The sequence below is a fragment of the Eptesicus fuscus genome, chromosome 1 (genome assembly GCF_027574615.1).
Source record: "Eptesicus fuscus isolate TK198812 chromosome 1, DD_ASM_mEF_20220401, whole genome shotgun sequence".
Taxonomy (NCBI): domain Eukaryota; kingdom Metazoa; phylum Chordata; class Mammalia; order Chiroptera; family Vespertilionidae; genus Eptesicus; species Eptesicus fuscus.
The window spans coordinates 122,447,188-122,473,360 of record NC_072473.1 but is presented as its reverse complement, the minus strand read 5'-3'; the positions used below and the strand labels follow the sequence as shown (position 1 = coordinate 122,473,360).

Genomic DNA, 26,173 nt, shown 5'->3' with positions numbered 1-26,173 from the left:
ATTAACTACTAGAGGCCCGGTGCACGAAATTCATGCACTGGGGAGGGTGTCCCTCAGCCCAGCTTGCACCCTCTCTAATATGGGACCCCTCGGGGGATGTCCAACTGCAGGTTTAGGCCCGATTCCACAGCAATCGGGCCTAAACCTGCAGTTGGACATCCCTCTCACAATCCGGGACCGCTGGCTCCTAACTGCTCACCTACCTGCCTGATTGCCCCCTAACTGCTCCCTTGCTGGCCTGATTGCCCCCTAACTGCTCCTCTGCAGGCCTGATTGCCCCCAAATACCCTCCCCTGCTGGCCTGATCACCCCCAAGGCTTTTATTAGTATAGATATGACCCTGCACAGAAAATTTTACTAACCCTGCTTTACAATAAGGGCTTGACGATTGAATCATTAGGACCAGACACCAAGATTTCCTTTCTTTGAATAGTGGAGGGAATACTTATCTTGTCTTTAAGTTGCCCGGAAATTAAAATGAGATAATGACTTAGAAAAGTATAAAAGCACCATATAAAGACAACTGTCTTTATAATGAAGTGGCAAAATGAAAAACACTTTTTATTCTCCCCTTCCTTCCTTTACAGCTTTTATTTAAACTTTGAAATTTATAAAAATTTCACTCCAATTTTCATTTCTTTACATTCAACATTATTTTGTATTGGTTTTTAGGTTTTATATTAGTTACAGAATAGTGGTTAGACAATCATATACTTTACAAAGTGTTCCCCGATATTTCTAGTACCCACCTGGCATCATACCATCATTACAACACTATTGACTATATTCCCTATTTAAGTGACAATGGCTTTACAGGTTCCTTTCAGTCTTTCTTTTGTGTTGCTTGTCCTTCCTTTTCTTTCTCACTTCTTCCCTCATTTTCTTTATATAGTATCTCAATTGGCCATCAAAGCTCATTGAAGGCACTGGGACACGCTTCATCCATTTTACAGACCAGGAAACTGAGGCCAATTCCAGTTGACTGTGGAACTTGACTCAGCACACAGGAAGCCCTCAGAGCCATGCTCTTTGCGCTTCCTAAGGGGCAGCGGCCCAGCAAACAGAACAAACCTTCCAGTCAGGCTTCTGAGCCTCTTTCTCAAGCCCCTCTGCCAGGAGTCCTTCCATGCCCCTTGATCCCTGGATGGGCCCACCCACGTCTTGGGGGCACTGCAGAACCTCTGTCTCTCTGCAGATGAGGCAGATCCCTGCCCTAGGTCTCCACAAAGCTATGAATCTGTGGCCAGAAGCCTGGTCTGGGTCTCAGCAACCACATGCCTGCAATGTTCCCAGGGACCCTGGGAGCACCTGGGCGAGTCCCGCCTCACCTCCCCAGGGTGCCGATCTCCCCAGGGACCCCTGGGAGAGGCAGGATGGGCCCGGCCATGCCCCCGCAGGTTGCCTATATCCCCAGGGACACCCGGGAGTGGCTGGATGGGCCAGCTAGGCCTCCCGGATTGCCGATCTCCCAGCCACGCTCCCCTAGGTTGCTGATCTCCCCAGGGACCCCCCGGGAGAGGCTGCATGGGGCCGGCCACGCCCCCTGGGTTGGCGATAGCCCAAGGGACCCCCCGGGAGCTGATGGATGGGCCCGGCCATGCCCCCCCGGGGTGCCGATCGCCCCAAGGACCCCCAGGAGCAGCTGCATGGGCCCGGCCACGCCGCCCTGGGGTGCCGATCGCCCCAGGGACCCCCGGGAGCGGCTGGATGGGCCCGGCCACGCCCCCCCCCCCGGGTGCCGATCGCCCCAGGGAGCGGCTGGATGGGCCCGGCCACGCCCCCCCGGGGTGCTGATCGCCCAGGGACCCCCGGGAGCGGCTGGATGGGCCCGGCCACGCCCCCTGGGGTGCTGATCGCCCCAGGGACCCCCGGGAGCTGCTGGATGGGCCCGGCCATGCCCCCCAGGTTGCTGATCTCCCCAGGGACCCCCGGAACTAAGAGGACTGGGCGCCGCCATCTTGATCTTCTCAAAGGCCAGATAGGCCACCCGGAGTCCCGCCCCCCAGCCTCCTGCTGGCCCAATCGTGGGCGTAGCGGAGGTGCGGTCAATTTGCATGTTTCTCTATTATAAGGTAGGATGGGGAAGGAAGGGAGGGAAGATCTGAAGAGGGGAGGATAGGTCAGGGCACAGAAGGGGGTCTTTAAGTATTGTGATTTAGAGGGCAGAGTTTGATTACTTGGGTTCAAATCCAGATTCTAGTACTTCATAGCTTGGTAATCTTGGGCAAGTTACTTAACTGTAGGGAGCGGCTATAGGGTTAAGCCTCAGACTGACCTGTTGGCAAAGCCACAAACAAGTCCCAGGTTAGAGGGCACAGCCCTCTTAGCATAATTAAGTTTGACCTTATGATGCATGTTCCCTCCTTATTGGCTGTGGCTGCGACCATCTTTGAGGGCGGGCAGTCAATTAGCATATTCCCTCTTTATTAGATAGGATGGAAGACAGTCACAGAATTAATTGACTTGCCCAAGAGCACATAGCAAATGAGGTGAACTGGGTGCTTACATATTGGGTAATGACAAAGGAAAACAGGGATGTGGGTTTGGCTTATCACAAGTTTGGCAAGATGGTTAGTCCTGACAATCTTCTGATAAATAGGGGGCTTTCAGATTTCTCCAAATTTAGCTCTACTAGTATTTGGGACTGCAGGCAGGAGCTGCTGTTTTGTTGGTGTTCCTTATGTTGCTCAGTATGGACAGGGGTTGAGCCAATGTATTTTCTCACCAGAGTTCATTGGTGGTGGGGATAGTGCTGCAATTCTTAGGTATGTCTTGTTCTTGTGGGGGATATAAAGCCAGTTGCAGGGGGCTCTAAGGTGTGAGGCTGAGAGGCAGTTTGTGGGAAAAGTGACCCTAATGGAAGACTCCAAAGCTATAGATTCTTAGAGATGTGAGGTCCAGCAGGATTCTGACAGTGGCCCAATTCTTTCTTGCAGCAAAAGCAGTTTTTTTCAGTGTACAAAGCTGTGGCCCAGCTCCTAAAGAAACTTTTCTTTACTGGACACCCTGAAGGGTTTTGGTGCCATGCTTATTGCTCAAGGAAGCTTACAAAGAAGCAAAGGAGGTCTTTCTACAAAACTCCTTTGGGTAGAATTTTATAGCTTCATGTCAAGATGATTCTATAAAATAATTTCCAAATTGTAAGGCAAACACAATAATTAAATATTTAATGCTTGTTATAGCTAAGTTACTTATTTTAGTAAAATGTTTGATAGACTTGGGTTTTCTATGTTCTGTGCTGCATGTACATTGAGGACCCTTGTAAAATAAATTAAATAAAATGTGCACAGAATACTTACCAGGTATGCACAAATTACAGTACAGAGCATGTATGTATAAAGCATTAAAATCCATTATAGTAACTACTGCATGAATAAATGAACTTCATTATTTTAATTTTTTTTAAATTTCTTTTTGATTAAGGTATCACATATTTGTCCTCATCCCCCCATTCCCATCCCACACCCCTCCCCACACATGCCCCCACCCCCCTGTTGTCCTTAACCACTGGTTAGGCTAATATGCATGCACACAAGTCCTTTGGTTGATCTCTCCCCTTTACCCCCACCCTCTCCTACCCTCCCTCTGAGGCCCGACAGTCTGATCTATGCCTCCTTGTTTCTGGGTCTGTTCTTGTTCATCAGTCTATGTTGTTCATTATTTCCCCTAGATGAGTGAGATCATGTGCTATTAGAAATACACTTATAAGAACCGAAAATGAGAAAAGCAATAATGGTTATGCTGACAGGCAATTGAATCAGTCTGTAGTGAGTTTCTTTCTGGGCCAACAGTTCTTTTGAGACCCAATTTCAATGTCAAACAGTTCCTTATGTGTACATGTCAGCACTGACATTTCAGTTCTGGATGGTGGACAAATGGTGGTAATGCAGGTCCGACTCTCTCTGGTTTGGTCCTGGGCAATCTGCAGTGACGCACAGCTGCTAACTGCTAGTATGGCAAGGCCACGTCGGTGTCTTCCATCTCTGGACTGCTTCTCTCCTGTCTTCATGGCTGGAGTAGTCCTGACGATTCCTCTCTGTTGCTGGAATCCACATGGTCTCAGAGTTGTTTTCTGAAAATATACAATCATATTCTCGACCAAAAGTTAATAAAGGAATATTTTCTATAAATTTGACTTGGGATCCTATTTCATTTTTTGCCCAAATGATTTTCCTCTGGCTTGTTTTGACACCTTGTGTGTTTTTCATGGGTGTCTTGCTTTTAGCCTTACAATTAATTTTCTAAAGTATTAATTTTCTAGATGTAATTTACTTACAGGTTATTTTTCCTTACATGATATTCTTCTACTATCCCCCCCTTTCTTGATTTAAATATTAGGAGGCTTTTGAAAATTTTATAATGTAGTCTTGATGGCTTTTAAATTTTAATTTTTTGCACTATAATATTACTGTTTTAGGTTCATTACATGGTGCGCAATTTTATCATGAGATGGACTACCAATAAAAATTTTAGTTGACACTTTAGGAACACCTTTTTGTCCAGTACAATTAATTTTTCTAGAATATTCGCTTGTTTCAACTAGCCAATTTAAGTTTGCCTGAAAACTTGACTACTATTTTACTGTCAAATTTATTACTCTTAACAACAATCTTATTTTACCCTGTAAATATTAGTGAAAAGGATTATTTGCCTTCTTGAGTAGGTCCTGAGCATTCCTGGTGGTAGGCTGGATTTAGATATCGTAAACCCACTTCCCCACACCATGGGTACAAGACAACTCAAACAATTCTTGTTGGAGTGAGAGGGCAGCTGCTGTCGGCCAAGTTTCTGTTGGTCACCTGGGTCCTGATCTGAGCTGGGCATGGGAAGCACAAAGCAGCCATGGGGGCAGGAGACCTCCCTCAGAAGGGGCTAGGGTTGTTGGGGGGGGTGAGGTTCTGTGCCCCACCTCTGTTGACCCCCAAGTTCTCTCTTGATGGCCCCTCTGCGACTGTGCCTGTCTTAGGTTGTTCCTTCCCTGAGGAATCTTACCTGTCTCTGGCTAACCAGCCATCCTCTGGGGCCAAGCAGAGTGATGTGAGGTTCAGTTTTGTCTCCTTGGTAGCCTATGCCCCCGTGGCCTCCATGCCCAGCACCTGCCTTGGGATCCCCTCGTCTGCTGGCGGGGCCCCAGCACTGATCACATATCTTGTGGAACCCAGGTTTCTTCTCCAGGGAGGGCTCAGTTTGCCCCACTGGGCGAGAGACAGATCCATGGCACCAGTCATCACGAGACTTCAACCTCGACATGAACAGAGAGCTCATGCAACAGCTGTGAGCAATTGAATTGTGAGAAGAGGGTCTCTCTTGGCCTAAAGGGTAAGAAGGACCAATATAGAATGCTCAGGTGCCTTCCCAGGAGGCTCTCTACACAATGAAAGGGATTAAATCCTTACGTGTCCTTTTTATTATTTTAATTTTTGAAGAGGTTTATTTTGAGGTATTTCTTCTTTTATGACTTATTATTTGTTGTAGTGATGATTTATTTGAAGATGAGTCCTTTGGCAGGAGCAAACCCCAGTTGTAATCTTGGAAAAACAGAGTCCAAGATTTATGATTATACTGTTTACAACACAAAACCAGAAACAGTTGTAATCTTGGAAAAACAGAGTCCAAGATTTATGATTATACTGTTTACAACACAAAACCAGAAACACATTGTAGTGACAAGTGGGCTCTGCTTATGTATCTGTGTAGGTGGGTTATGAATGAAGGTATTGATGCACACATAGAGAACTCAATACCTCATTAATACTAATGATCTAACTTGGCATTTGTCATAACTCAGATTCAGTTTCTGTGATTATCAGAGTATATGAAAATGGATTAAAATATATATGTATACCACCTGAAATTAATATATAATTGAATGTAAACTGTAATTGACAAATTAAAAATATGTATGTATATGTAGCTGTATATCCCCAGGCATGTGGGATTTGTCATAATTTAGATAGTGTCTCATTTTTATAGAATTAAAAGTTAACTATCATTTCTAACACTGCAAATATTCAGCATAATACTTTCTAGAAGGTCTAAAATTAGTAGGTTTCTCAAGCCAAAAGTTCAAGAGATTAGGAAGTCCATCTAGGTATTATTAATTTTGGGGTTCATCAAGTTAAATTTTGTTTCTAGTGGAATATATAGTTATTATATTGTGTTACATATAGACCAAATACAAATGATCTATTTTATTAAACTTCTTGATAGTAACTGCTTATTGCTGTTACAATGCATATTGTTACATGGCAGGCTCCCAGGATGATGTGAGAGTTGCCAGGGGAGGAAAGCTGTTTGGCAACAAACCTGACACTGTAGTACTAACCACAACTAAGGGTCTGGTTTTCAGTTTTGCATGTTCATAAACTCAATATTCTAAAGGTCTCAAATTGATTGATGCTGGGAATGCGAAGTCATGATAAGGATGTTCACAAGAGCCCCCATGTGTAAACCAGAATGCCAATTATTAATTTACAAAGACAAACAATTGTTCATGGTACTTGATTTGAAAATAGAAAATTGTTTCCAGGCAGATCTTTATGGGAAGCTAAATTATAATCAGAAGATTGTTGCTACCATAGAATCAACGCAAAGGGAGTTAGTTGTACAATTCAAATACATATGATTGCTCCAGGCGTCCATCTTCCCAATAGAGACTTGAGTATATACTTCCTGGAGGGACTGGTGTATTTGCTTTACAGGTCAGTGTACATCTACCCCAACGCCTGGGGGTAGTGCCTGTTTAGATTTTGTATTTTTCTATGCTGATCAAAACCCTTGATTCACTCTACTTTTAAAAATTACATAAGTAAAACGTGTTTTTTAGTTATCTCTTCCATCAGATTAATCTTCTATTGCTCGCCTACAGGCCGTTTTATCATTCAAGGAAATTGCCTTTATTGATTTATACCTCACCTCATAGGTTTGGGGGTGAGGCAGGGGATGGCAACCTTGTGAATAATTCTATGGGGACACTTCGTTTTAGCCAGTGAATATGGTTGCCAGATTAAAATACGGGATGCCAAATTAAATTCAGATAACACATTTTTTTTAGCCTAAGCATGCCCAAATATTACATGAGGTATATTTATACTTTAAACAACATTCATTGTTTATGTAAAATTGAAATTTAACCAATGTCCTGTATTTTTATTTGCTAAACTTGGCAAGTCCACGAATACATCTACAGGAGACTATAAGGCTAACCTGAGTTTATGCTCTTGGGTGAACACCAATCCATTCGGTTGCCTCGGGGAACAAAAATCCTTTCCTAGTAAAAAAAATTGTTAGGTTAACAGTAGGTTGCGCCGACGCGGAAGAATTTTGATCCTTTGAGGAACCCGTAAGGACGCAACTTCCATAAGTGCTGCTTTGATTGAGTTCCCCGCCCCCTCCATTCTTCTCTCCCAGCGACTAGAATGATTTCTCTATTTTTCCTTCCTTCTCAAGTCCCGCCCTTTCAGCTACCCGCTCAGGATAGCAATCGGCTGCCCAAAAAGGGCCGGCAAAAGTGGGCGAGGTGTTCTGAGGAGCGGAAGTAGTCAAATTTCGCTGAGAACCGGAAAGTGCTGCTGGCTGTCTCCCTTTCCGGAGAACGAAGACAGCTCCGCCTGTCAGTGCCGGCCTTCCTCCTGTAAGGGGATCCGCCGGACCCGTGCTAATTCAATTTTCCCCCCATTCCAGGCCCTTCCCCATCGTCGCCCCCTTCACCTTGGATCATGTTCAAGAAGTAAGGACATGGTGTGGCCTCCGTCCGCTGCTCACAAAGGTGGTGGGGGTGGGAGGTGGGGAAGAGGGCGAGAGCAAAGATCCTCTTTCTCTCTCCCCTGCCCCTGCCATCCTTACTCCCTAAGGTTTTCTATAGTACTATGCTCTCACTCAAAACTTACAACACTTCTTTAAGCTTTCCATCCCTAATCCCCAGTCGGGTTTCGGTTCTCCCACCTTTATTTTCTTTATCCTTACCACCCCTCTTTCTCTTTTGCTCCCTTTCCCAATACCATCTCCATTTCCAGGTTCTACCAGTCACATCCTTACACTGTGATTTAAGGGTATATCCTCTTTAGCTAAGAGGAGAGCCATGCACTCACTGCCTTCTGTTTATTAGTTATGAACTGAATAAGGGAAGGCTTGACTTCCTGGGTCATGGGAGTGAAGGAGTCTGGGTGACAGGAAGCAAGCGGGCTGTCATGCCTATTGCTTAGCTGCCAGATTAACCTTGTCTTGAAAACAGCGTGATTGCCCCTTAGGCTATTCAGTGTAAGGAAGACAAAAATTCCTTGGGAACCTATCTTTTCCGTAGACGCAAAAAGCCAAGGGGAAACATGGGCAAAGGAAGGTGGGTTTTATTTATGACATTTTGAGCAAAAATAAACAGGGATCTTAGAAGTCATCATTATTATCATGACTTTAAAAAAATATCTGAGTAGATTGCGTAATTTAGCAGGGACCGATTTTCTGTTATACTTGGCGTTGGTCTTCTGTATCTCAATGCTTGAGGGCTATTTTGTTTTGGTTTGCTTCTTTTGTTCCCCCCCACAGGTTTGTTATAGGTGGAAGTCTGTGTTTCTTCCTGGGTAGAGACCAGTAAGATTTTCTAAAACAGGCATTTGTGTAGCTGATTACAGGTTATAATGTGAAATATGCCTCATATCCTCCCCTCCCCAGCTAATTGTGTATGTATGACAGCTTATTTTAATGTAATAAGACGTTGCTTGTGCTGGACAGAATAAAAGGTAAATAGTATTTTAAAAATCAACTTATTTCATTATTATTTTAGGCATCTAAATACTTGCTTGGGAATATATGACTAATTAAAACACTACCTTTAGCTGTTCTGATATGTTTACTTAGAAATACCTTTTTTTTCCTTTCAAAAATCATTTGGCAGATTTGATGAAAAAGAAAATGTGTCCAATTGCATCCAGTTGAAAACCTCAGTTATAAAGGGCATTAAGAACCAATTGATAGAGCAATTTCCAGGTATTGAACCATGGCTTAATCAAATCATGCCTAAGAAAGATCCTGTCAAAATAGTGCGATGGTAAGTCTTTATTTTTCTCTATGTGAAGCTCAGGCCTAAGTAGTTGAATATTGTATGATTAGATTGTACCCATAATAAGTAAAATTATTTTCACATTAATTATTGATAGATTATGGGAGTAGATAAATAGAATAACTCTAAGCAATATTTATATTTTCAAGTGTTTTTCTATATGAAAACATGTACTGATTTTTTTATCAGTTAAATATTTACAATTGGATTTAATTTATTTCATTTGTACTTCAGAGATTTGTTTTATTGAATTACATAACAATGAAATTAATAATATGTGAAATAAAATTGAGTGTAGCAGCTCATTTTTTCTCTACACTGGACTGGTATGATAGGTAAAGCAGATAAACAATTTTTTTTTGCTTGGATCTTTATTGAAATTTTTTAAAAAAGCTTACTGTATCTGTATATACATGTTTCATATTATACATTATTTAAAGGCTATTTGGCATATTCATTTTAGAAAGAAAATATCTAACTTGTACTTTGTGACATTTGTCTTACAGCCATGAACATATAGAAATCCTTACAGTAAATGGAGAGTTACTATTTTTTAGACAAAGAGAAGGACCTTTTTATCCAACCCTAAGATTACTTCACAAATGTAAGTCTTATTAGAAAATATGTATTTGGGGATATTGAAAGACACAGGAGCTGAAAGTGACTTCTGGTGTTAACTTATTTATTAATACTAGGTATTAAGGAATATAAAAGTAAAATGAATTCCCATCTTGTGGTAAATCTGAAAAATGCAGATTCTCTCATTATGTGTTCCAGAAAGACCAAGAAAGAACATTCATTCATTCATTCATTCATTCAACAAATATTTATTGAACTTACTATGTTCCAGACTTGATCCCTGTCCCTATGAAACTAACAGTCTATTTGGGAGAATAGACAACACTTACATAATTACACAAGCATATATTCACAAACTGTGATAAGTACTCTAAGCATTTCCTTTTAAATTTATATCTAAATTTGCCTCATAGAGATAATTCTCTATAAGGGAAAGCATTGTATAATTGTTGGAGTCAGTTATTGTTAGTTGAGTGCCAAGTTCAGGTGTTATGAAACAATAATGTTTATTATCTACCCATATTAGATTTTGCATATTAGATTGAGTATATTATAAAAAAAATCCAGAGGAAGATATAATCCCAGTGCCCAAGAAGTTTTAAATGTGAAGAAAATTTCCTGCTTTTCAAACCTAGTATGCATATCTGGCCTTCTAGCCAAGAGGCAGAAAGGAAGGGACTGGAGGGTTCTGTAGGTGGTATTTGTGATTTAATGAATGAATTTGATTTTTGGTAAGAGGAGATAAATTTTTCATTACTTGGTGAAGCAGAGGTCCAGAGCAGTAAAGCTGTTAGGCAATTTTTTAAAAAGGTGAAGCATTTAATTTAATTTATTTAAAATTTTTTAAAATTTATTTTTAATTTAAAAAATATGTTTTTATTGATTTTTTTAGAGAGAGAGGAAGAGAGAGGGATAGAGAGATAGAAACATGGATGAGAAAGAAACATCCATCAGTTTGCCTCCTGCATGCCCCCTACTGGGGATCAAACCCGCAAACCAGGCATGTGCCCTGACTAGGAACCAAACCTGAGACCTCTTGGTCCATGGGTCCACGCTCAATCACTGAGCCACACTGGCCAGGCTATTTATGAATTTTAAATAGAGGAAGAGAGAGATGGAGGGACAGCGGTGGGGGAGGAAGGAGGAAGGGAGAGAGAAAGAAAAACATCAATTTGTTGTTCCACCCATCCATGCATTCATTGGTTATAGATGAAGCATTTTAATATTTATAAAGGAATATTTACAATTATTGGATTAAGGATTGATTTCATCAAGTTAAAAAACTATGATGGACAGAGATTGAGTCCTGATGCAATGGGGAAAAGCTTAAAATAAAAATATTTTGGTGATATTAAGACATTTTAATGATATTAATTCCTCCTTAACTAAAAGAGAATAGAACAAAATAATCAAATATATTGCATGAATCTAGATTGGTTTGAAAAACAAACCAAATTCAAGCCCTCCTCCTCCTCCAAAAATAGATATAAAAGATTTTCTTGGGACTATTGGGATAAATTTGCATATGGTTTGTTTATAAGATGCTATTGCAGAACTGTTAAATTTTCAGGTATGATAATAGTGTTGTGGTTATGTAGGAGAATGACTTTATTCTTAGGTGGTGTGTGCTCATTTTGGTGAAGCATTATGTCTGAAATTTAAAATAGAGGAAAAATATGTCTGTTTAAACAGAAAGAGATAAAGCAAATATAGCAAAGTGTTAATGAACAATTGTTGAATTTTTTCTCTTTTAGATAAGCAAACAAGAATTTATTGACTGCAGCAGCAAAATTATACTTAGGACAGTGAAACAAGGAAGGGCATAGAAGAAGCAACAGGAGAGCCTAGGCTGGGCTGCTTTGGCTCACTGGGAAGTCAGAGAAATGGGGGCCTTGCAGACAGGTTCAGGGGGTTAGCCCAGGACAAGCTGCCGCTGCCCATTGCTCCCCTGGTTGCAAGTGTCATGGGGTCCCATAGAGTTTAGGGGATATGTGCCTGTGAGGCTAGTAGAGGGGGAAGGGAATGGCATGGGCATGCTTCCTAGAAGGAGAGCACCCAATTGTTCAACCTAAGTGGATAGTGTCCTGGTGTTCATTGAGCTATCCTTCCAGTTTTTCCATATGTTAAGGAAAAGTCCTAATAAGCTGAAGAAAAAGATGTTCCTACTTAGTAGTATTTTTTTCTGGGAGCCAACCTTTTAGAGCGTCTTAAAGTTATTTTTGTGCAAGAAGCAGGATACTACGGTGGTTAAAAGCATGAACTTCGAGTTAGGCAGACCTGGGTTCAATTTCCAGTGCATTTCTTTTGTCAGGTCACTCAACCGGTTTAAATCTTATTTCTTTATTTTTAAATATGGACATAGTGGTTTTTAAGATGGACATATATTATGGGTTGTGAGGATTAAATGAGATATTATATGTAATCTACCTAATACAATGTCTAGAACAGTGATGGCGAACCTATGACACGCGTGTCAGCACTGACACGCGTAGCCATTTCTGATGACACGCGGCCGCTGAGGCGGCTGCATGCCAAGGATGAAACATTTGCTGCTCCTGAGGATGAAACATTTGCTGCTCCTGAGGATGAAACATTTGCGAAATAATGTTTTTTCCTCAAAGTGACACACTACCCGAGTTATGCTCAGTTTTTTGGCGAAGTTTGACACACCAAGCTCAAAAGGTTGCCCATCACTGGTCTAGAATGTAGTAAGTACTCATAAATGGTAACCATTATAATGATTTAGTAATTGTTTAAACAGTGTCCACTAGCACTAATTATCATCATCATCATTATTATTAAAGGGTAGCTGTTCAGCTGTTAATGAGGATGAAGATCTGGAAAATAAATTATGGCTTATGAATAATAAATGTATTAATTCACATTCCTTTTTTTTTTAAGCCTTAGGAGCTAGGCATTATTATTATTATTATTATTATTATTATTATTATCTGATAAAATGGGATTCTTTATTGTTTTAATGAAAAGTATAATTTTGAAAGGAAACAGAACATGTAGTATTTTATAAATTAAAAATACTTATACAGGCTCAGTCATACAAATTAACTAATATGCCATAAAATAAAACTTGAAATATTTCTATAATTTTATAGCCCCCAAGAAAAATCCTTAAAACAAATAAGATAAGCAAAATGATGATGTGAAACCAGTATAAAGCTGATAAACTTATTTATAAATCGGTTCCCTATGTTTTCTATTATCTTGTCTCATTACTGACTTTGAGCTGTAACACTGCTCATCTCTAAGAATTCTGCCATTATGTCTTCCGCTCCAAAGAATAATACCTTTGCTCTGTGTTATTTCTCAACATTTGTATATTCCTACTAAAATAATAACTGTCTCATCTTAAGTATATAAGCTAAATGTATCGTATATATTCTTTTTTTATTGTTTAAAGTATTACATATAGTAGTACATATATCTCCTTCCCCCCCCCCCCGCCATTGACTTTCCCCCAGCCTCCCCTACCCCCTGTTGCATGCCCTCATCCCACCCTCCCCAGTGTCTTGTGTCCATTGGTTGTGCTTATATGCATGCATACAAGTCCTTTGGTAGATATATTTCCCCTCCTCCCCAACACTTCCCAGCCGTCCCATTGTAATTTGACAGTCTGTTCAGTGTTTTAATGCCTCTGTATCTATCTTTTTTATTAATGAGGTTATAACGTTCTTTATTTTTCATAATGAATGAGATCATGTGGTATTTTTCTTTCATTGCCTGGCTTATTTCACCTAACATAATGCTCTCCAGATCCATCCATGCTGCTGCAAATGGTGAGAATTTCTTCTTTTTTATAGCAGCGTAGTATTCCATTGTGTAGATGTACCATAGTTTCCTAATCCACTCATCTGCTGATGGGCACTTAGGCTGTTTCCAAATCTTAGCTATGGTGAATTGTGCTGCTATGAACATAGGGGTGCATATATCCTTTCTGATTGGTGTTTCTAGTTTCTTGGGATATATTCCTAGAAGTGGAATTACTGGGTCAAATGGGAGTTCCATTTTTAGTTTTTTGAGGAAACTCCATACCGTTCTCCACAGTGGCTGCACCAGTCTGCATTCCCACCAGCAGTGCACGAGGGTTCCTTTTTCTCTGCATCCTCGCCAGCACTTGTCATTTGTTGATCTGTTGATGATAGCCATTCTGACAGGTGTGAGATGGTACCACATTGTCATTTTGATTTGCACCTCTCAGATAATTAGTGACTTTGAGCATGTTTTCATATGTCTCTTGGCCTTCCTTCTGTCTTCTTTTGAAAAGTATTTATTTAGGTCGGTTGAGAATTTTTTTTTGGATCATTGATCTTCCTTTTATTAAGTTGTATAAGTTCCCTGTAGATGTTGGAGATTAAAGCTTTATTGGTGATAACATTTGCAAGTATGTTCTCCCATACAGTGAGCTTTCTTGTTGTTTTGATGATGGTTTCTTTTGCTGTTCAAAAGCTTTTTATTTTGATGTAGTCCCATTTGTTTATTTTCTCTTTAGCTTCCATTGCCCTAGGAGCAGTATCGGTGAAGAAATTGCTTGGCATATGTCTGAGATTTCTCTGCCTGTGGATTCCTCTAGTATTTTTATGGTTTTCCATCTTATGTATAAGTGCTTTATTCATTTTGAGTTTATTTTTGTGTATGGTGTAAGTTGGTGATCTAGTTTAATTTTTTTTCTTGTATCTGTCCAATTTTCCCAGCACCATTTATTGAAGAGACTGCCTTGACTCCATTGTATGTTCATGCCTCCTTTGTCAAATATTAATTGAGCAGAGTGGTTTGGGTCGATATCTGGGTTCTCTATTCTATTCCTTTGGTCTATATGTCTGTTCTTGTGCCAGTACTAGGCTGTTTTGAGAACAGTGGCTTTGTAATACAGCGTGATATCATATTGAGATCCCACCTACTTTGTTCTTCTTTCTCAGGATTGCTGCGGCTATTCGGAGTCTTTTTTTATTCCAGATGAATTTTTGGAGAGTTCTTTCTAGGTCTGTGAAATATGTCGTTGGTATTTTAATGGGGAGTGCATTGAATCTGTAGATTGCTTTGGGTAGTATGGACATTTTAATGATGTTGATTCTACCAATCCATGAACATGGTATGTTCTTCCATCTGTTGATGTCTTCCTCTATCTCTTTTTTCAATGTCCTGTAGTTTTCTGAGTAGAGGTCTTTTACCTCCTTAGTTAAGTTTATTCCTACGTATCTTAATTTTTTTGGTGCGATGGTAAATGGGATTGCTTTTTTAGTCTCTCTTTCTATAAGTTCATTGTTGGTGTATAGAAATGCCATAGATTTCTTGGCATTAATTTTGTATCTTGCTACATTGCCAAATTCATTTATTAAGTCTAATAGTTTTTTGGTGGAGTCTTTTGGGTTTTTTATATACAATATCATGTCATCTGCGTATAAGGACAGTTTTACTTCTTATTTTCCAATTTGGATGCCTTTTATTTCTTCTTATTGTCTAATTGCAATGGCTAATACTTCCAGTACTATGTCGAACAGGAGTGGTGAGAGTGGGCATCCCTGTCTTGTTTCTGTTCTTAGGGGAAATGGTTTTAGTTTTTGCCCATTGAGTATGATGTTGGCTGTGGGTCTGTCATATATGGCTTTTATTATGTTGAGGTATGAGCCTTCTATTCCCACCTTGCTGAGAGTTTTATCAAAAATGGGTGTTGGATTTTGTCAAATGCTTTTTCTGTATCAATTGATATGACTATGTGGTTTTTATCTCTTCAGTTTGTTTATGTGATGTATTATGTTTATTGATTTGCGGATATTGTACCATCTTTGCATCCCTGGGATAAATCCTACTTGGTCATGGTGTGTGATCTTTCTGATGTACTGCTAGATCCGATTTGCTAGAATTTTGTTGAGGATTTTGGCATCTATGTTCATGAGGGATATTGGCCTATAATTCTCTTTCATTGTGTTATCTTTATCTGGTTTTGGTATTAGAGTGATGCTGGCTTCATAGAAGGAGCTTGGAAGTGTTCCTTCCTCTTGAATTTTTTTGAATAGTCTGAGGAGGATAAGTTTTCATTTTTCCTGGAATGTTTGGTAAAACTCCCCTGTGAAGCCGTCTGGCCCTGGGTTTTTGTTTGCTGGAAGCTTTTTGATGACTGCTTCAATTTCTTCCATAGTTATCGGCCTATTGAGATTTTTAGAATCTTCCTGATTGAGTTTTGGAAGGTTGTATTTTTCTAGGAATATGACCATTTCCTCCAGATTGTCTGATTTTTTAGAATAGAGTTGTTCATAGTATTTTTTAACAATCCTTTGTATTTCGGTGGGGTCTGTTGTTATTTCTCCTCTTTTATTTCTGATTTTGTTTATTTGGTCCTCTCTCTTTGCTTCTTGATGAGCCTGGCTAAGGTTTATCAATCTTGTTTTATCCTTTCAAAGAATCAGCTCTTTGTTTTGTTGATCTTTTGTATTGTATTTTTTTTTTTGGTTTCTATATGGTTTATCTCCGCTCTGATCTTTATTATTTCCTTCCTTCTGCGTACACTGGGTTTTTCTTGTTGCTCTCTTTCTAACTCTTTGAGTTGTAGGGTTAGGTAATTTATTACCATTGTTTCTTGTTTTTTGCAGTAGGCTTGTAGAGCTATGAACTTCCCTCTCAAGACTACTTTTGCTGTGTCCCATAGATTTTGGATTGTTGTGTTTTCACTGTCATTTGTTGCCATGATGCTTTTTATTTCTTCTTTGATCTCTTTGGTAACCCAGTCATTGTTTAATAGCATGCTATTTAGTCTCCAGGTGTTTGATTTTTTTTAATTGTTTTTATTGTAGTTGATTTCTAGTTTTATGCCACTGTGATCTGAGAAGATGCTTGATATGATTTCTATCTTCTTGAATTTGAAGAGACTTTGCCTGTGACCCAATATATGGTCTATCTTCTTATGTGCACTTGAGAAGAATGTATATTCTGTGGCTTTGGGGTGAAATGTTCTGAAGATGTCAATTAATTCCATCTGGTCTAGTGAGTCATTTAGCATTGATGTTTCTTTGCTGATTTTTTGTTTAGAGGATTTTTCCAATGGTTATAGTGGAGTATTAAAGTCCCCCACTATGATTGTATTGCTGTCAATCTCTCCCTTGATATCCTCCAGAAGTTTTTTTATGTATTTGGGTGTTCCTGTATTGGGTGCGTATATATTTACCAGAGTTATTTCTTCTTGTTTGATTTATCCCTTTAGTATTGTGAAGTGGCCTTCCTTATCTCTTGTTATGTCCTTCACTTTGAGATCTAATTTGTCAGATATAAGTATTGCTACCCCAGCTTTTTTTTCATTTCCATTGTAGGCATTATTTTTAAAAATATTTTTTAAATTTATTTTCAGAGGGGAAGGGAGCGGAAGAGAGGGAGAGAAACATCAATTAGAGAGAATCATTGATTGGCTGCCTCCTGCACACCCCACACTGGCAGTTGAGCCCACAACCCAGGCATGTGCTCTGATCTGGAATCGAACCATATCCTCCTGGTTCTTAGGTCAACACTCAAGCACTGAGCCTTGCTGGCCGGGATGTGTTTTTTTAATTTTAAATCCTCACATGAGAGTATTTTTTCCATTGATTTTCCGTGAGAGGAAAAGGGGAGAGGGGGAGAGAGAGAAACATCAATGTTGGAGCTACACATCAACTGGTTGCCTCCCTCATGCGCCCTACCTGGGGGGCAGGGAATCGAACTTGCAACCCAGGTATGTACCCTTGACTGGAATCGAACCCAAGACCTTTCAGTGCTCAGGCAAGTGGGATGGCTAGTGGTAAAACATTAAAGTGAGTAAATTTTACCAATTATTATTGTTATTCCTAGAGAGCCCTGAGAGGCCTAAAACGTTTCCGCCCAGGCATTGTTTTAAATCTTCCAGGGACCCTTTAATTGTTAGGTTATGAGTTATTTGTAGACACATATACACATACAAAAATATTTTTTTAAGATTACAAAATGAATATTTGTTCATTCTTGATATCAGGAAAATATAGAAATAAAATTACCTGTATTCCCGTGACCTAGAGATAATCATTGTTATCATATTGGTGTACTTCCATCCAGTTATTTCCTGTGTTGTGTATGTATTTGTGTGTATGTGTAAATGTGTATATTTTTCCTTTTTAAGTTGGGCTCTCTGTTATATAGTTTTTAAAAAATTAATAGACTTATTTTTTAAAACAGTTTTAGGTTTACAGTAAAACTAAGCAGAAAGCAGGGAGTACCCACCCTTCTCTTGTTATTAATATGTTGCATTGATGTGATACATTTGTTACAAATGATGAACCAATATTGATATATTATTTTTTTTTAAATATATTTTATTGATTTTTTTTACAGAGAGGAAGGGAGAGGGATAGAGAGTCAGAAACATCGATGAGAGAGAAACATCGATCAGCTGCCTCCTGCACGCCCCCTACTGGGGATGTGCCGGCAACCAAGGTACATGCCCTCGACCGGAATCGAACCCGGGACCCTTCAGTCCGCAGGCCGACGCTCTATCCACTGAGCCACACCGGCCAGGGCTTGATATATTATTGATAATATATAATCCATAGTTTACATCAGGGTTCATTTTTTGTCTTGTACATTCTGTGGGTTTTGCCAAATGAATAATGGTCACTGTTACAGTATCATATAGAATAGTTTCACTTCCCTAAACATCCTCTGTGCTTCACCTATTCATCCCTCTCTCCTGCCTCTCCCCTAGCAACCACTGATATTTTTGATAGTTTTTTTATTCTGCTTTTCCCTTTTAACATTATATTATGAATACTTCCCAGGGTATTATGTATTCTTCAAAAACATGGCTCTGTTTTATAGATGTTGTATATACACTTTAAGTCGTATATCTCTTTATTTTTGGACATTTAAGTTGATTCCAGTTTATTTCTATTATACATATTAGTGTGGCAATGAATATCTTTCTAATTAAATATATTGTACATCTTTCATTTCTTCTTAGAATAAAATCTTAGAAGTAGAATTACTAAATCAAGAGAGTTTGAATCTTTTTAAGGATGTTGATACATGTTGCCAAGTAGTCCTGAAAAAAGGTTGTAGTAATTTATAAGCCTTCTAGCAGTATATGGGAATGCCAGTTTACCTACACTCTTGCTAGTACTGAAAATTACTTTTCTTAAAAATATTTTCTAATTTCTCTGTATCTATTTTTGTTCATTAGTTTATGTTATTCATTAGATTACACATATGAGTGAGATCATGTGATATTTATCTTTCTCTGACTGGCTTATTTCACTTAGCATAATGCTCTCCAGGTCCATTCTTAAGGGAAGGGTGGTTGGGTGGGAAGAGATCAACCAATGAACTTGTATGCATATATGCATAACCCATGGATACAGACAATAGGGTGATGAAGGCCTGAGGTGGGGGCAGGGGTGGGCTGAAAGAGTCAAAGAGGGAAAAAAGGGGACATATGTAATACTTTTAAAAATAAAGATTAAAAAATATTGATAAGAAATATTTACTAATTTGCTAAGTGAAGGATGGTATTTCAGTTTTATTTTGCATCTGTCAGAGTACTATAATTTTGGGAAATATTTGTTTATGTCCTTTGCCTTTTTTTCTGATGAGTCATTACTCTTATTAAGTTGTGTAATGTATTTATTTTCTTCTAGATCCCTTTATCTTGCCACACCAACAGGTTGATAAAGGAGCCATCAAATTTGTACTCAGTGGAGCAAATATCATGTGTCCAGGCTTAACTTCTCCTGGAGCTAAACTTTACCCTGCTGCAGTAGATACGATTGTTGTATCCTTCTCAGGATCTAACTATTGAAAAATATATTTATGTCATTACTGAAAGATCTATCATCCAAGGGAACATAAGATGTACTTTTGTTTGGAGGTGACTGTTAACTATTATCTCGTGCCTTTCCAGTTACATTTGAAAATGTGGGAAGTAACATTATTTCTTGAGATTAAATTGTGACCCAATTTAGAAATTAAAAGAGAACAGGTAATAAAAGAGTCCCAGCTGAATTTCAGCCTAGATAGTGCCCAAATGTTATCAGATTCAGGACACAGTATAAAACTCTTGGTTATTAATGAAGAAGATATCTACATATATAAAAGCCTAAGTGGCCAGCTGACCAGCCAGTAACTATGACTCACACTGACCACCAGGGGGCAGACACTCAATGCAGGAGCTGCCAAGCTGTGGTGACTTGGCAGCTGCGGTTCTCAGGTGATGTTCATAGAACTAGAGAGGAGGGAGCCTGATTCCAGGGTGCGTCACTTGAGAACTGCCCTCTTGCAATCTGGGACCCCTCGGGGGATGTTGGAGAGCCGGTTTTGGCCCGATCCCTGCAAGCCAGGCTGAGGGACCACACAGGTGCACGAATCCGTGCACCAGGCCTCTAGTATCTAATATGATTGGACCACTTCTTTGGACATCAGCTTGCTACTGTTATGTTTGACATTGGAATAAAAGGACTCAAAAGGGAAAAGAGCTTAGGTAACAGGTAGAGTGCTAAAAGTAGGTAGAGTGGGTAGTAGAAAATGCTGGCAATTCCCAACTTTTAAAGTTCATTTTAAGTTGGTTGTTTGGGCCTCAGAACATGATTTCTCAAAGAGAAATGTTAAAGTCCCAGATAGTCCTTAAGGATGTATTCAACTCAGAGCTGGGTAATTCTGTATTATTTCCATTTATATCGTGCTGTGTCAACTATATTCTAGATTAAATAGTTTTTTGACAACTTTGTCATAGATAAAGTGGCCATTTGCCTCAAGTTGAGAGAAGGAACCATACTTGGTGGGAATGGGGAAATCACTGTGGAGTGGGAAGGCTATTGGAATGGGTTTAAGAATGTGTCTTGTGCTCAAAAGGATGCTGTCCTCTGTTGTGGAAGTTATATCTAAGGGGTAGTATAAGTTGTATGTTTATATCTTAGGAATAGTTTGTATTGACATAGATACTGGTCACATAATAGGTGCTTAAATATTTATGGAACATTGAATGAATGAATTGAAAATCGGTGGAGAAAAGTATTCTGTAAAGATAGGTTACCTTTTTATGTTTATGATTTTTCTAAGTGTTGCAAGTTTAGAGTTCTAGAGTTCCCTTTTTGTTGTTAATCCTCACCAAAGGATATTATTTCCATTGATTTTTAGAGAGAGTGGAAGGGAGGGGGAGAGACAGAGAGAAACATTGATATAAGAGAGACACATCGATTGGTTGCCTCCTGCAAGTGCCCCAACCAGGGCCAGGGTCTAGCCTGCAACCGAGGTTTGACTGGGAAAATCCATCCCTGGACCCTTCAGTCTTCCGGGCGACACTCTAATCACTGAGAAAAACAGGCTAGGGCCTGGAGTTCCTTTAAATGGGAAATTTTCCTAGTACTTAGACTTTACTTTTAAAATAATTTTTATTTTGAAAAAAAGGAGATATATGGACTACTATGTGTAATACTTTAAACAATAAAATAATATAAAATAAAATAAATAATTTTTATTTTGAAATAATTGTAGACTTTTAGAAAGTTGCAAAGCTAGTACAAAGGGTACTGTGTATCCTTGAACCATTACTTTTAAAAATATGTACTGCAGTGTTTAACATTCTAGATGCTTCAAATGATAACCAAAAATGCTCTGTTTGTTCTAGGTTGACGCTTACATTGGGCTCTTAAAGATAGACTAGAGATAGAATTATTGTTTTACTGTGTCCTTTACATAAAACCACCATTCAATGATTAAAACACTAAAACAATTGATATTTCTTTCTTTCAGTTTTTAATATTTAGGTGCAAAAAATTTCCTTTTTTGCATGACTTATTCTGGTTTTGTTGGCATTAGGTTATAGTATTAACATTCGACTTAAAAACCAAGAATGATTATTAGCTTCATTAATATAGCATTTATTGAGTATTTATTCACAGTGTGCCCAAGACTCTGATCATTCCCTGTCCTGAAGAAGTTAATGGTGTAGGCAAGGATATGAGATGGGTTCAATGTGGCTTAACTAGAAATGTGATCATTATTTGACACCACCTCTCCAAGGCATTTTGATAAATAGTTCTTAGCTGTGTGTTTCCAGGCCATCATGGCAGAAGGAAAACAGCATGCTCTGTGTGTTGGGGTCATGAAGATGTCTGCAGAAGATATGTAAGTCTCATGTTAGGCCCCCTTAGCTTTTGAGATATGGGTAACCTATGCAGGAAGCATCAGAATGACAGGGGAAATTTGCTCTCATTCATACCACATCTTACAAATATGTAAGCACAGAAGCCTCATTTCTGATTTTTCCTAACACTTAGAAAGCCAGTGAAACATATTTTGTCTCCGGGATTGCATTCTTTTTTTAAGTACTCTGAAAAGAACCCATGTGCCAATGTAACTGTTTTATATGTATGTATGTATGTATGTATGTGGCATTTTAGGAATTTTTTATTTAGTATGATTTAAATTAGGTGGAAGGAAAGATGTTTTGCTACTAATTTTTAAAACAGTGACAGTTTGGCACCACACAGAATTTGTCTTACTAGTTTAGTATATTTTGACCTGGTGGTATAGAATAGTAAGGAAATATTAAGTATATATTATCAAAATGTAGTCAAGATAGTTAAGAACTTTGCAAGTCATTTGAAGAATACATTATTGCTATTAATTTCATTTCAGGGTTAATTGTAAAACTTTGATTTTCTCCTGATATGTTGACGCATTATTACTCTGTTTCTGTACACCCAGTAGATCACTAGAATCACTGTAAGACATGAATTGCCCCAGAGTAATATAGTTTAATGTAGACAGTAATGCGAGTATAATATAAATAAATTCTCTACATGTAACTCAATAATTGCAAAATAGCATTGCACTTTGAATTATATGTACCATGACTAAGCCTATAAAAATGCACAACAATATGTTTATGTGCTTTTTTCCTTCTACAGTGAGAAAGTCAACAAAGGAATTGGCATTGAAAATATCCATTATTTAAATGATGGGCTGTGGCATATGAAGACATATAAATGAGCCTCAGAAGGAATGCACTTAGGCTAAATACGGATATTGTGCTATATCTGTGTTTGTGTCTGTGTGTGACAGCATGAAGACAATACCTCTGTAGTTGTGCTGAATAAATTCAAAAGATGCTAAAATTCTGTTAGCTTCAAAAATTATTTTAGTTTTTCTTAAACTCCAGTTAAAACTGGGTAGTAACGAACTTGGACATTAAAAGGTATCTGGTAAGCTCTGGCCGGTTTGGCTCGGTGGATAGAGCATCGGCCTGTGGACTGAAGGGTCCCAGGTTCGATTCCGGTCAAGGGCATGTACTTTGGTTGCAGGCACATCCCCAGTAGGGAGTGTGCAGGAGGCAACTGAATCGATGTTTCTCTCTCACCGGTGTTTCTAACTCTCTATCCCTCTCCTTTCCTCTCTGTAAAAAATCAATAAAATATATTTAAAAATAAATAAATAAAAGGTATCTGGTAAGTAACCAAACTCAGACAACTTCATGTCCTTTCTTAGGCTAATGATGTACTGGTAAGACGAAGGGCAGGACTTGATAAATGAACTTGCCAGTATACGGTTGACCACCCGCCCCGCCCCCCCCCCCCCCCCCCCCCGAGAATCTAACAACTTCATGGGGCTGGAAAGTAGATTGGGAATTTTATCCCATTATCCCAGGACACCTAGAAGTGCCCCTTCTCTTTTTGTGTGTTGTTTGTTCATTGTTGTTTTTAAACTTTTCACTATGGAAAATTCCAAACCTACACAAAAGTATGGGGAGAATAGTGTAATGGACCTTTTCTATATCCATCACCTAGCTTCAATTCATAACCAGTCTTATTTCATCTATATCTCACTTAATCCTTCCCACCCCAGTCCCTGATTATTTTGAAGCAAATCTCAGATATATAATTTTATCCATAATTACTTTAATATGTATCTTTTAAAAGATAAGTGGTTTTCTTTTCAAAAACACAAACATAACCACAATGTAGTTATCACACCTAAAAATGTAACTGTTTCTTAATACAATCAAATATCTGGACAGTGTCCAAATATGTGACAAATTGACTTGATTGCTTCTCTTTTTAAATTTTTTTAAACTGTTGGTTTGCTTGAAACAGAAACCAGACAACGTCCATTTATTGCATTTGGTTGTTATTTATTGAAATCTCACTTAATCTGTAAGTTCCCCCTCTTTCTTTTCCTCTTTATTTAATAAATTTAGTTGTTTGTCTTGTAGAGTTTCTTCCCACATTCTGGATTTTCGATGATTATATTGCTGTAAAGTAATTTAACTTGTTTTTATGCCCCCTGTCTAGCCTGTAAACAGTTAAGAGTAATTAGATTCAGGTTCCATTTACTTAGTGTCCTCTCTTGAAACTATATAGGTGCCAGAACTTCAGATTTGGGTCTCCACTGTATTCCTCAAACAATGTGCATCTTCTATCATAAGTGGACCTACTTCAGTAAGATCAGTAAGTAGTTTTGGGAGTTACATGAGCTGTTACGAACTTATATAGTGATGATGGGCCTTTCTTCCTAATAACCTTGCTGTTATTTTAGTGTCGCAGCCATCTTTATTTGGTTGTTTACAAGTATGTGACATGATTTTACTTTTCAGATGGATACAGACATTTACAAGCTTGTGGTGGCCTGTGTTACAGTTAGAAGTTGGTGAGAAAGGTGAGGGACAGTAAAAGAGAGAGACCATTTGGCTGCCTGGTACAGCTGGGCCTCTCAAAATATGACATAGGTGAAGGTAATAGATCCAAGGTCTGACCCTGAGATTGAGAAATGATTTCCCACTAATGAAACTTGTAGGACTTGGAGATTCCTATGTTAGAATATAGAAGTATTTATAGTGGTAAGTTTGCTTAGGGTAAACAATTAGTAAACTGGAAGTTTCTTGGTGAACATGGCAAAGAGCAAAGGAAGGTTAATAATTTGGGGAGTATTTCATCTGGGCTGGGGCAAGGCTTAGAGAGGTTTTTCTGCTTCATCATTAATTAGAATGCTTATGTCTGCCATCTTTGTTTCTGAGCCTGTACAGGCACCCTGATATTTTACTTCCTGCTTCCTTTTCAAGTTATACATAGAATGTTTTCCTGTGTTATGAGTTATATTCTACAGTCTACCATATTGTTATATTTTATTATTTATTCCTGGTGGATAAAAGTGTAAATAATCTCATTAGTACCACATTTATAAATCATCTTTCAGAGTAGGTTTCTTCAAAAGATGTTTCATTTTATGCTGATTTACCAGTTTCAAATTCAGATTTCTGCCTATCTGGGGGAGGAGGGACCCTATTTGAGGCCTATATAGCTCCTTATAATATTCTTAAAAAGAGAATATCTGAGTCAGTGTCAAAACTAAACTTTGAAATGGAAAAGTAAGCATACGTTTTTCCTTCTTTGAAAAGCAGTAAAAACAAAACAAACACTAAACTTTAATCCTTTACTTTTGGTGCTAAGGTAAGGTGACCAGATGTCCCGCTTTTGGCGGGACAGTCCCAATTTTTAACAATTTGTCCCGCGTCCCACAGCGTTTTAAAAAAGTCCCGATTTTGCCGAAGCCGGTTTGGCTCAGTGGATAGAGCGTCAGCCTGCGGATTGTAGGGTCCTGGGTTCGATTCCGGTCAAGGGCATGTACCTTGGTTGTGGGCACATCCCCAGTGGGGGGTGTGCAGGAAGCAGCTGATTGATGTTTCTCTCTCATCGATGTTTCTGACTCTCTATCCCTCTCCCTTCCTCTCTGTAAAAAATCAATAAAAATTTATTTAAAAAAAAAAAAAAAGTCCCGATTTTTGGAAAGAATGCACGACAAGCTAGGGAACGGCGGGAGAATGGGAAGGGAATATACGGTTTTCGGCGGCCATGTGGCTATTTAGCCAGGATATGAGTTTTATATTATTTTTGTTAATTTTATAATGTTAAACTTTAATAATAAGTAATTGTTGAGAACTGATTATCGAGAACTGCTTATCAAAGTTCGCATTGTTGATCAGTTGTTAGAATTCGACCACCATTGTTTGGACTTAATGAACAATGGAATTTTTGGGGATTGGCAACGACGAAAACATTTTGTAACTGTCTCTCAGACGATACACGTCGTACTGCGTGCTAGTAAGCTAGTTAAACAAGTGATGTCATTACAAATCAGCTATTCAGATAATTTAGCTAAGTAATTTATTTATTTCATAAATACATAAATTTTCTTGAATTTAGCAGACAGTACTCGTATTATTTATATTTTATAGTGGCGGCAAAAAGTCTAGCGCCGGCCTTGAAAGTGACACTTACTACTTACTTTACGGCAAATTCATGACCTTTTAAACAACGATAGCAATCTACTAAAAAAAATTCACTCAAATGAGAAATATGCCAAAGAATAAAATAATACTATACATAATTTTTTGTTTATTATATTTGTAAATTGTACTTATGTTGAAATTTTTAAAAAATATATTACAATACTAGTTTTGTGTGCTATGAAAATTTTTATTGCTCCATATAGACCAAATTTTTAGGTCAATGGTGTCCCGCTTTACCAATGTTAAAATCT

The 26,173-nt window shown here is 38.7% G+C and overlaps 1 protein-coding gene across 2 annotated transcripts; it reads left to right on the top strand.

Moving 5' to 3' along the window:
• Positions 1-7,564: 7,564 nt before the first annotated feature.
• On the top strand, positions 7,565-22,758 carry MCTS1 (MCTS1 re-initiation and release factor). Of its 2 annotated transcripts, none has more exons than XM_008156122.3 (6): positions 7,565-7,729; positions 8,891-9,043; positions 9,562-9,659; positions 19,279-19,412; positions 21,696-21,763; positions 22,549-22,758. In XM_008156122.3, the coding sequence occupies exons 1-6, from the start codon at positions 7,719-7,721 to the stop codon at positions 22,628-22,630; spliced, it is 546 nt and encodes a 181-aa protein (XP_008154344.1). In that variant the 5' UTR covers positions 7,565-7,718; the 3' UTR covers positions 22,631-22,758. The 2 variants fall into 2 exon arrangements, with proteins under 2 accessions (XP_008154344.1, XP_008154343.1); XM_008156121.3 differs by lacking the exon at positions 7,565-7,729 and adding an exon at positions 8,306-8,338.
• The last annotated feature ends 3,415 nt before the right edge of the window (positions 22,759-26,173 follow it).